The sequence below is a fragment of the Indicator indicator genome, chromosome 1, assembly GCF_027791375.1.
Source record: "Indicator indicator isolate 239-I01 chromosome 1, UM_Iind_1.1, whole genome shotgun sequence".
Classification (NCBI taxonomy): domain Eukaryota; kingdom Metazoa; phylum Chordata; class Aves; order Piciformes; family Indicatoridae; genus Indicator; species Indicator indicator.
The window spans coordinates 69,424,164-69,436,765 of NC_072010.1; the positions used below are offsets into that span (position 1 = coordinate 69,424,164).

The 12,602-nt window shown below is 38.9% G+C and overlaps 1 protein-coding gene across 1 annotated transcript in view; it reads right to left on the minus strand.

Moving 5' to 3' along the window:
* The window catches only part of SLC9A4 (solute carrier family 9 member A4), a 33,171-nt gene that overhangs the window by 12,575 nt on the left and 7,994 nt on the right, over nucleotides 1–12,602 (minus strand). The window contains exons 3-7 of the mRNA XM_054384360.1: nucleotides 11,011–11,270; nucleotides 7,645–7,862; nucleotides 4,214–4,416; nucleotides 3,275–3,361; nucleotides 1,949–2,019 (exon numbers count right to left, since the gene is read on the minus strand). Coding sequence (XP_054240335.1) covers nucleotides 1,949–2,019; nucleotides 3,275–3,361; nucleotides 4,214–4,416; nucleotides 7,645–7,862; nucleotides 11,011–11,270 — 839 coding nt within the window. The remainder of the gene's footprint in view (nucleotides 1–1,948; nucleotides 2,020–3,274; nucleotides 3,362–4,213; nucleotides 4,417–7,644; nucleotides 7,863–11,010; nucleotides 11,271–12,602) is intronic.

Consider the following 12,602-nt stretch of genomic DNA (forward strand, 5'->3'; position numbering starts at 1 on the left):
AAGCCTCCTGGAGTGTTGTCATTTAGATAATTAAATCTGGTCTACATATGCTAAACATCTTTAAAGTGATGAAATCTAAGGAATATCTTTTAATGGAATCTTCTTACATGTTTTCACATACAGTGTTGCTTGAATCTGACCCTGAACTGAAACAGTATGTTTATACTAGTTTCCACAAAATTCTCTTTTCATAGCTGTTGGGTAAATATGAGATAAAGAAAATAATTATTTTCACCGGTGTGGAAAAACAGCTATTTCATTGGAACTAGTGCTGCAAGAGGGATTTGTTTAGTTTATTTACTGCACACGCTTTCGCGTGGTCCCTGTGGACATCTGAAAGCTATCTCTGTACTGTGGTAGTCAAGAGAATATTTTAGCTTGTTGATTGAGGTGTGTGCCCTAGATATATTGTTATTCTCTGTTGGGACAAGAACTGGGTACAAACCAGCCACCTTCTTTTCACTCTGAATTCCTAATTTCCATAGAGAGAAACCCGGTCATGAAAGATGTTGCCCCATTTTTCCAGCAGACTGTCAGCTGTGCTACTGGGGTGCAGTATTGAAAGGTGAGACAGAGGACTCCAGCAGAGAAGTCTAGGCATAGGCTAATGGATAAGTTTTAGCCCATGGCATCACAATGTGTGTTTGTGGAAAATGAAGATTAGTGTCTCCCCACACTTCCCTTCACATACCATGGTGGCAACCATGATCACAGGGTACTATTAGCGAAAAGGTAAAGGGAACAGCAGCTCAGAATGGCAGATCCATCTCTTCTGAGCAATGTGTGGAATAGGAATAGCCAAAAAGCTTCACAAATCCCTGTCATCCTGACTATAGATGATTGGATTAAAAGTACGTAGTGCCTTTACAAAGGAAGAATTGGCTAAGAGGGAGTCAGAATAGCAAAGGAAGAACCTGACAGTTCACCTTGTCTATGTGTATGTAAATCAGAAAGGGCCTCTGCTAAGTGCCTCCTGTAAAATCCGTAGGGGCTGTTTGAAGATAGCAGACACTGAACACAGCCTGAACTTCTGAACTTTTAGGACACAGAGAAGTGAAGAATCTAATTCAAATGAACATACGATGTATGATGCAGGGGGGTTACATGTGAAGGGGGATATGTAGTAGGAGTTTGGGGAAAGACTGTAAATCCTGAGTACCTTAGCCAATGAGGAAAGGGAGGGTGAAATCTGCATCTGGGAATTTTGGATAAAAGGGAAGCTGCACAATTTGAGAGACCCCACAGGGAATTGTCCTGTGGACTCTCCCTTTATTTGAATAAAGTTTTACAAGACTTCTCTGTCTCCATTGTGAACAGGAACTTCTACATCAGGTTAATTTTTCTTTACGCAGAAGACACAACACAGAAGTCCTGCATTTATAAATGAAGGTCAGCTCGAAAGTTTATGCTACTGTATATATAAATTCAAAAATTACTTTCAATGATCTTATTCTAAATATCACTGAACACAAAGGTCTATAAGGACAGGCAACTAATTGTTACTGAATCTGTACTCACCACCAAAGGATTGTATTTGCTGTGGAGGCTTACAGCAAAACTCAGTGAAGCACAGGCACTTTACATAGAGTCTGTTCTACATCCAGACCTAAAATCTCACTGGTCTGGATCTAAGATTTTTCCCAAAGCTCTGTACTTGTGCTGATGCCTGCAGCATGAGTTCCTATCTCATGTTTTTCTTTTAGAAGGCTTATTTTCTGCTTGTTTGTGCAGCAGCAATTTAGCAAGGCAACATATGAACTCTGTACTCCCAACAGATAACAGTTACTCAGGAGCTCACTTTATAAAAAGACATATTGCACGCCCCCAATATTTTTGTGCTATTTTAGATTTATGGGGCACAAGATTAGGTCTTATTCTATTTGCCTATTGTATTTTAGATGATAGGTAGGTTATTTTATTATAGTAGGCTGCCAAAAGAGATGCTTACTTATCTCTTAGCTGATAATGACTCCAGTGTCCACATATGTCTTCAACTCCAGCCTTAAAGTGATCCATCAACTAGAGAAACAAATATGGAAAAAATTTAGGTCGTCATTATGACAACATTATCTCACCACAAATATACATTTGTGGGATTTTGAGATTTATTAGTTGGAGAATGTGAACTAATTCTGAAAGCACCCTCATTTCTCTAAAAAAAAAAAAAAAAGTAGAAAGATAGCTCCTTCTCCTGGCTGCAGTGCCAATATTTGCATGGAGGAGACAAGGATGTCAGGCTGCTATCATTTCACCATCACCCAGAAATATGTAGGCCCAAGTAAAGGACTATGTCCAATGAAAGACAATAGTGAACATCCAAATTGCCTGATCCTCTTTGTCTACTGAGTCCAAAAACTAAATTCTTGGTTCAAGCTTCCCTTCCACATGTGACCTCCCTGAGAGGGGCAGAGGGAGAGGTGCCCCACACTTTGACCTTTACTTTGGCCAACAAGTCCTCCGAGGTTTTTTTAAATTTTCATGAAACTGCTAAGTCCATCACTATTAACTACCAGTATTTTCAGTCATCTTTTGTGTGTTTCTATCATTATAGGAGCAGACAGCAAAATGGCTGATTCTGACATAGGTATTAGTGTAAGTGGTGCTTTTAAACATAAATTGCTTTCAGGGTAAAATGTAGAGGCTGAAATGTACTTCAAATAATTTGAGATGCTCTAATTTTGCCAGTGTCTCTGCATATGCTATGTTTTAAGGCACAGCATTTCTGTTAATTTCAAATATATTCCCTATTGCGCAAATGAAAGCATGGACATATATTTTGTACACTGTTGCTAAATCAATTTGAGAACTTTTCTGTTACTTTATATAATAGCAATTTGAGAGGTAAAGCAAATATTTGAGAGGGGAAAAGATCATTACTCAGAATAACTTGAAACTAAATTTGCAGACCAATTTTTCAATTCATTTCAGTTGAATAAAACTTGATTAAAGACTTTAAGGGTGTTAGTGTGTTTAGAACCAGATGAGCTGGCAACAAAAGTATCTGACAAATCTAGACAGGAGTGTATCTTGTAACTACTTCTATGTTTCTGTCCTCCCACAGTCGTAAGTGTTAAGAGGTAAGGACCTTGCTACACCATGACACTTGCAGTACATTATTATTATTTGATAGTCACTGTAATATAAATGAGACATCTTATCTTAGAAAATTATGCCTTGAGTTTCCAGTGCCACTAAATGCCTCCCTCTGTCCATCTCCTTTGGAATGTCCTTTCTCTTCTTTTTAGGACGCCAGCTACTGATATAAAAAACTTACTCGCATGTGAATTTCTTCATTGATAGACTCCTTTTTGTTGGTCTTTTTAACATCTAGATATCTGACCAGTGGTCCAATTGTGATTCCCTGCATTTGGAACAATGAGTTAAATTATTCATTATCTTTTAGGGAAAAAAAAGAAAGAAAGCGAAATGATTTAATTTTAATCAATTAGGAATTAATCAATTAGGAATTTAATCAAATATCTTACACAAAAGAAAGATATGTTATTTCTACAGAGAGCTACAGAAGAGGATTAAGACTCAAAAACTTTAAAAAGTTGTACTTTTTTCCTTAAGCAAGACTGCATTTATTCACAAGTTTTAACTGTGTAAAGTAGATGACTCATTACCAGCCTTCTTGAAAACAACACTCATTTGAAAGAAAACATTCTTTTCATGAGATTCTTATATTCTTGAAACATCTTACTTCAATGTTTTCAGAAATAAATTTGTGGGATTTTTTTTCACTTATAAACTATTTTTAATTGTTCCCAATTCTTTACTGCACTACAGAATAGCATTTGAAATGGAAATTAGAAACAAAATGTTGTTGTTTGTTGTTGGTTTGGGATTTTTTTCCTGAAACATTCTGGGGAATCTAAGTGCCTAACCATAGGTGCATAGTTCTCCATTGTCACTTACAGGCAAAAAATACAAACTCCTTCTCAGTTTGAGATTTGCCGCCACCAGAGAATGATTCTGTGATGGAGTATGAAGTTTAAATGCTTCTTAATTTTGGACACGAAGTGTCCTTTTCCCTGAATATTTCAGAAGAAACAAGTTTTCAGTACAGACTTTCTAAAAAGCTCTGAAAGGGTAATTACAGAGTGGAGTGCTAAATCTGTCCACCTTTAAGAGTAAACTCAATGCAGTCTTCACTGCAAAGCTTTCAGTCCCCTCTATTACATGAAGGTAATCCATCAAGAAGTATACTTACCTGGATGAACACAGTGAAATATATAACTACAAGAGTAGCAGTAACGAACAGGTTTTTTCTTGGGAAGAGATTCACTGGAAGTAAGAATGCAAGAGAGAAGCTGCTGGCTCCTCTAAGGCCACTGTAAGAAATAATGAGTTGGTCTTTGAAAGTGAAGGGATATGTTCGGAACTTGTTACTGATGTAGAAAAGGGCAAATACACCTAGAAAGGGGAAAAGACACAACTATTATTAATCAAGGAGAAAAACAACTTCTTGACTTAAGTAGCTGTTGACAGACCTTTCTTTTCGATTTTGAATTCTTGTACTTTCTCTTTAACCAACAGGTGTCTCTATTTTGTTTTAAACAATCTCCTAAATGCTTCAGGGTTTAAATTCACTTATGCAGTTTGAAAGTGAGATTTTTCTCCAAAACGTTCTGAAGACAAGGCCTACCACTGGATAAGAGTTGTCCCTGTGCCTTCCCTTGCAGTGTATCCTGCTTTCTGCACAATATCTGATCAAAGTGTTTGAACACTTACTGCCAGCAAGTCATGTGGAAAGTTTCACTGAAAGGCAAAGAGTAATAGCATTTAGATTTTTAATTCTCTGTCTTACTGTGTCTCTAATTCTCTGTTTATTTCTCAAGTTTCATTTTCTTTTTAATAAAGGTTAAAATTAATCAGACAGCCTGTGGCTGTGTAAGGACTGCTCCTTTTCTTCATAGAGTACATTGAGCTAGTTTCACTTATAATCTATCTTCCGTGAGAAATATGATCTATATTTTGCATGGAATGTACAGGTTACATTCCTGAAGTAAAAGCTGACAAATGCTGACAATTATTTGTTATTTTACACAGCGGCGACTGATAAAGTCGGTGGATTATTTTATAGGTAAAGCCAGTAGCAGTATGTTTTTGTATAGGTTACTGGGTGCTGCTTTATGTAAGATCTATGCTGATTACTTTTAACTGTGCTAGACATCAGTTACTCAGATTGAAACTGTATGTGAGGTATCACCCCCAGGCCAACTCTCTTTACTTTAGTTAAGCTCCAGAGAAAATTATGTAATCATTTTCACAAGCAAATTTTGCAGAAAACATTTCAGCCTTTCTTTGGAAAGCTCTAGCACTCCCCTTGGTGTTTGAGAGAAGGATGGACATGTATCAGGAGAGCACTTTTTCTGTCTTGTTTGAAAGGATATTCCAATACAGACTCTGAAAGTGAGTTTTAAAAGAATTTAAAGCCCCATCCACAAGAATCACAGCACCTCTATTGTTGAGTACTTGTGCCGTTCCTATATAATAGTGCTGTTCAGATGTATGTGCTTGAACTTTCACAGGTTTCCCTTTCCTCTTTTCCCTCTGGTTAAATGCCTTCCTCCAGGGCTCCCAGGCTTAGAAGTCAAAACTCTTAAAATGTGCACAGTCTTTGATTTTCAAACCTTCATCCTGCTCTGGTATTCATTTGACTGAGGGATAAGGCACATGAGAGGTTCAAGAAATAACTGCTTAATCTCAGATGTTTGATGGTCCCGAATGTTAAACTCAAATTACTGTAGGCTGGAGAGGACCTTCGGAAGCCATCTAGTCCAAATCCCTACTTAAAGCAGAACTAATCAGATCAAGTTGGTCAAAGCTTCAAGTCAAGTCTTGAATACCTTTAAGAATGGAGAGCTAGGACACTGCTACAATAACTGGATTACTCTCACATTAAGAAATGGGTTCCTACTGTCTAACCAGACTTCTGCATGTACTAGCTTGCATCTGTTGCACACTGGGGACAGCACACACTTCCATCGGTGCTAAAGAGAGGGGAAGAAATACTTCACTGAATCTGCTGGCTACGTGCTTACTAATGCAGCCCAGGACACAGTTGGCCTGACTTATCACAAGGACATAATTTTGGCATGTATTCAACGTGTTATTTACCAGGACAGGTCCTTTTCTACAGAGCTGCTTACTAGATTCCAAGCCTATATTGATGCATGGATTTATTCCAACCCACATGTAAGTCCTTGCACATGCTGGTTTTGAACTTAATAAGCCTTTGGTCAATCCATTTCTCCAGCCTGTCCAAGTCCCTTTGAATGGAAGCCTTCCAGATTATTGGCTACACCCTGCAGTTTGATGTCAGCCACAAACTTTCTCAGTGTGCACTTCATTCCATCCTCTAGGTCACTAACCATACATTAAAACAATATTGGTTCCTGTACTTAGCCCTGAGGGATGCCATTAGCCACCAGCTATGGTATTTTGAGCCTAGGGGTCCAAGCCAATTCCCTTCCCACATTATCAACCACTTCAACTGGCCAAAATCTGTTCTTTGAAGTCCAGGGCTGTAATTCTGCTGTTTATCAGCTTGCTCACCCCTTTCATGATCTTTGTGGTCACTGCAGTTAAAGTTGCCCTCAATTTTCTCATCTTCAGCCATTTCTTCCTTCTTTTCTGAGTGGCAGAGAAGATTCATACATGTCTTCAGCATCTAGCACTTTCCTTTTTCTTTCAATCTCTTGTTGTCATTCCCTTCAGTGCACAGCCCTGAAGGGTCTTTTTCCTCCTCAATACTAGCAGATGCAGGATCAATACCCAGAGATTAACCTGGGATTTTTATGTAAAGGGATTATAGACCAGGGCTAAAGCCTGGAAAAGGTGATGACAGCTGCCCAATGTAGACTTCTGTCCTGCAGGATGTTCCAGAGAAGCCTTGCTTGATTATAAGATGGGGGAGCTAACCTACTAACTTGGTTAGCCAAGGCAGATGCCTAAATTTCAGTGCTCAGAATATCTTATACAAAGGCATCTCATGGAATATTTGGATTTCTCATTTTCTTTAGAAATGTAAATTACTCTGAAAAATCATACTGATTTTTTTTAAGGAATATTATTATTACAAAAAACAGTGTGCAGAAAATGAGTCATTTCAAACACTTTTTTTTCTAGCACTTTAAAACTTCACATCAGACTTGCGAGGAGCAGTGGCATACCATGGTTGGACTAGGTGTGGTATAAAGAAGGGACCAGTCCCTGTTCAATTATCTGTCAGTGCTAATTTTCACCTTCAGAACTGTGGTGTGGTACTTTATCTAATTAGTAAGTTAATTACAGGGTCCAATTAAATCATTATGAAGCCCACTTACCCAAGGGCATATAGTTAACTAAGATATAAGCATTCATGTAGGCACAATCATGGTCATGTTTTAATTTTGTTTACAATACTCCATTCTCACCTAACATAAAGTGTTCACTTGGAGACTAGTGTTCAGATTCCTTGGGGGATTTTTCCCTCTTTTTCTACCTGTGTAGATTTGTGAAACTAACTTATCAGTAACATAAGCCTAGTAAATTCATTATCAAACCGGTTATGCCAGTCTGCACAACTTCTAACATACCTTTGCACCAGAGAGTTACTCTGGGACATGCAGAGAAAGTTGTCTGCAAAAGTTGACTTACTCAGTGTCCGCCAAATGAGGCAGAAGAGCAGAGTAAAGAGAATGAAGGCCCAGCTCCACTCGTGGTTTTTCCCCACTGTAGACACTCCCATGAAAACGAAAATCAGGGTCTCGCTGATGCTGCTCAGCATCTTCATGAAATATTTTATTGTGGTATAGGAATTCTGGGAAACATTCTCTTCCACATATTTTTTCATCGTCACTGCACATGCTGTCATCCTGTATCAGGCAAAACATCAGAGATCAGCTACAATCTCATTTTGTTTTCATTTCAGAAGAACCTCAGCCTTCACTACCCGCACTCTGCAGCACCAGCCTCTGACCTCCCTAATGTCAAGAAGCATTTCGTTTCTTCATTAATGCTAGCTATTTCATAACATGGAAGAACATCTTCATTCAGCTTTATAAATCCATTATAGGAAATAGGAAGCAAACCAGAGAGCCTTCCTGATGAAGAAGCAAGGATATCACATTCCAGTTCAAAGTCCATTTTACCCTGAATGCCTAAGACACAACCACCAAGCACCAAGTGTTTGAGTGTCAAACAAAGAGCAAGTTAGTTTTGTACCAGCCTATGGATGAATTGGCTAGACAGACATAATCTGCTTCTGAGTGATTTACCTCTTTGAGGTGGTAGTGGAAGAACAAGGTGGTATTCTTGTCCTGGGGTCAAAGCTACCAGTGGTTCCCTGCCAGCTGGCTGGCCATGGTAAGCTTGTGTAACTGTCTACCCACAGCAGCCCATTGCTGTACAAAAAGGGGAAATTCAGTTATCCTACAGAGGTGTCCTTCTTCACTTTTATTTACCCAGAGTGTGAGGAATGTCCCTAAGGAAGCAAAGGGACATTTTCCACCTCTTCAGTGTTAATGAAGACTACAGCCTGCTTCAGAGGCATCATCAGCAATTGAGCATAGGTAGTGGTAACAGTCATATTGAACAGCAGGCTTTCAGTAGCCCTATTGAAAGGGTTTTCCTTTTCCCCCTTAACTTTCCATAGCTATAGGTAATAGATTGAATGCTATGCTGGTAACATATTCCATCACTTATCTAGTTTCTACTGATTTTATTTTAGTCTCTGGGGGCTTTTTATGATGATATTTTTTCCAAGCTTGTGAATTCAGAGATGCTGGGTGTTTATTAAATAACCCTCCATCTAGACTCTGCTCATTTAATTTCCACTGAAGAAATCTCAAGGGTATCCTGGTAGAGCTGAGACATTTAGCAGGTCTGAGGACGCTCTGAGACAAGGTCATAAAGCATTAATGTTTAATACTGTTGATGTTCAGAGACACATGCATAATAGACTTTCATGATCCAAGTGAAAAATGAATGAATTCCTCAATAATTCAGAAAAGTGACAATAAGTTTCCACCCCTAAAACAAAAAAAGCAAAAATTTCATAATGAAGCAGTAAGAATAATAAATCCCAGTTATATTATCATTCTTTTTTTACTCATAATTTCAGGACTCTAATGAAAATAAAAAGCAAAAGAAGTAAAAAGCTGTATAGTCTAGTGTGATGAATAGGCAGGGAAGTAGTATTTCTGGAAGTGCAAGTAGGAAGGAGTCCATATGGTATTAGTGCTCACTACATAGTAAGTCAACTTAAAGTCACCAGTCAGCTCAATCAGAGCAAAAGTGTTAGATATGTAAGACAGGACAGGACTTTTCTGCTTTGTCTGCTTGTTCAGAAAAACATATCTCTTGTCTAACTACTGATTTAGTATGGTTAAACATTCACATACTGCTTATCAAGGCCATCCTGCAATGATTAGTTTTATAAAGCAAATTCTTCTCTGAAGTCAACAAATAAGGATAGTTCAGCCTGGAGAAGAAAAGGCTCCAGGGGCACCTTTTCACAGGCTTTCAATAGTTAAAGATGGCTTATAAGAAAGATTGGGAGAAACCTTTTAGTAGTTGCATTAGGACAAGGGGTTAAAAAAAAAAAGAGTAGAATTAGACTAGATATAAGGAATGAATTTTTCACATGAGAGTGTTGAAACACTGGCACAGGTTGCCCAGAGAAGTGGTAGATGCTCCATCCCTGGAAACATTCAACAGCAGGTTGGATGGGGCTCTAAACAACCTGATTCAGTTAAAGATGTCCCTGCTCACTGCTGGGGGTTGAAGTAGGTGACCTTCAAAGGTCCCTTCCACCCAAGCTACTCTATGATTCTATGAAATCAGGTTTTGAGAAGTGGAGGTGAGTAAATGCACCAGTTTGGACATCAACAACTACACACTTGTATCTGTGAGGTTAAAACCAGTTTGTCATCAATAAAGGGAGCTTCTTTATGGAGCACCAGTGCCCACAAGACCTGGCATGAAATTTCTGAGCCAACACAGGCCATGCAAGACTACTGTCACCCACCAGCTGGACACTGAAACTGCAGCAGGCAGCAACACTAGCTGAAACATTTACCATCATCAGGTCCCCATTTCTTTACTCTCCTGAGAGGTTGTTTGGTGTAGTATCTTTGAAAATTCACCTCCCAGCAGTTTTCTCATAAAGTCTCTCACTTTTACCTTTATTCCTTCCTTTCCCTTCTGACTCCTTTCCCACTGCAATCCTCTTTTCTGCCTCCCCCAAAATCACTCTCTCCACATTTACTCCAGCTGAGAAATCTGCCAGCTTTCTCTCTGCAGCAGGCACCCTTGCCATCACAGCACTTCAAGGAAGAAGTCTCTAGCATTTAAGCAGCATCAATCAATCCTGGTCAAATCAAAACATGATTGCAAATATCCCTGTACATGAGTGTGTGTATGTATAGGTGCCTGACGTTCTTTTGCCCAGTTTCAGTCCCAGTGATGCTGTTCAAATGTAGTGTAATTCTAGTAAATTGTGTTAGAGCTGATGCTCACAGCTGCAAACAAAAGCAAGAACTCAGATGTTATTTATTATGTTTTCCATATTCTTACTTTTCATCTCTCCTGTGATCTGATAGTGATGCTGATTTAAAAAAAAAAAAAAAAAAACAAACACAGAGACAGTGATGCTGATTAAAAAAAAATACAGATACAGTGATCTATTATGAAATCATTCTCTCATTCTCCTGATCTTATCCCAGGTGGCAGCCCGATGGTGACACCACTGGTCATTTTACCCCTAGCATGCAGCATTTTTGCCAGCAGGCAAAAATCTTAAAAAAATTCAGAGGAGATAGGCACTCCTCAGTAGTACATCTATGCCTATGCTGGCTGTGGGTTTGCTTTTTCTAGTTACCACTGTATTTTACAGAACCCTTAGAAGCCATCTACTACAGATCTGTAGGAGAAAAACTGAAAATGCCTGTCTTGTACAAATCTTGTGCAAACCAAAGTTACTTCCTTCAAGAGGGCATCCAAAGAGCCATAAGGGATACTCACGCCAAAATGCCTGAGATGTAAAGGGTTTCAGCAGATAAGTATGACAGGTAGCTGAACATGAAGACTAGCAGGGGTTCAATAGCAGAAACATTGCGGGTGAATCGAGTCATGAATGCTGAAACAAATCCAAAGACGATGCCGAACAGCATGCCACCCAGCCCCACCACAAAGAAGCGAGCAAAGCCAGCGAAGACATCAATGGATTCAATTTCTTCATACTTGTGCATCTGGATGAAGGCGATGAAGATGTTATATAAAACCTATATGTGAAAACAAGGAAACAGCAGTCAAACATCTTTCTGAACCTTATTCATTTTCATAGGGGAGTGTGTGTGTATGTGTGAATATAAGCCTGAAACTGTTTTAAGCAGCTCAGCAATGTAACAGCTCAAATCTCCACTGGTTTTTAACAAGTCCCGGAAAAAAGGGTCATAAAATAGTAAAAAAACAGGAGGGGTGGATAGCTGCATAATAAGCATAAAATTCTGGGGTTTCAAATGCAGCTGAAGTGGCAAAAAACCCACATTGATGCATTTTTGTTTTCTGAAGGTAAACTTAATTATTGGTCATTTAACAGATGTTGAAAGCCCAACTTGGTGGGAAAAGAAGGGAAGGGAAGGGAAGGGAAGGGAAGGGAAGGGAAGGGAAGGGAAGGGAAGGGAAGGGAAGGGAAGGGAAGGGAAGGGAAGGGAAGGGAAGGGAAGGGAAGGGAAGGGAAGGGAAGGGAAGAAAGAGGGAAGAAAGAGGGAAAGAAAGGGAAGGGAAGAAAGAGGGAAAGGAAAATGGTAGTCTCTCTGTCTTCATGTGTTATGGGTTTAATAACGCTTAACCTCTCCCCCAGGAACGCTGTGTCAACCTCAAAGTGGGAACCAAAGTCTGTGACACTCTACATGGCCTAAAGACCCATTGCACATGTTTTGACTTGAAAGCTTGAAATTACAGAAATGAGAGTGAAATATTGTCGGATTAGAAGAAAGATTGAATTTGCTACATTGTATAATTTGGCCTGTAAAGATAATTTAGTTTAGAGTAGATTAGTTTACCATACTTCTGTTATCAATAATCTATTTTCTGCAGAAATTTGTGATGAAAAATCTGCAGTATGTTCCAATTTCATCCATCTTTTAGAAAGTAATAGAAAGTTTCCACAGTAATGAGTGGTGTAGTAAGTCTTAGAGGTTGCTGACAGTCAGTTAATATTAAGTCATGTCAGATCTGTTTGCAGGGAGTATATAACACATGAAAGTCACCTTTCAGTTTTCGAGATAATTTAGTAAACATATAAAGACATCAGCTCTCCAAAGCTGTTGCACCAAAGCAGTAGTTCAAAAACTCAAAATGGACCAAGATCATTTGCCTTATCTGGTTTTCTTTGGTTGTCTTCATATAGTTAATTCCCAAAGTCTATTGTGAAGATTAAAGCAGGTATTTACAGGTAGAAGAGTCAAGCTCATTAGGATAATAATTATTCCCCAGCTACTATCTAATCTTAAATTGCTGCTGGGAACATATGACCTTGAGCTGTCACGCAGCCTGTCCTCCAAGAGACTCATTGCTAGTATTTCTGAGGAATGGACAAAGCACAACAAAAT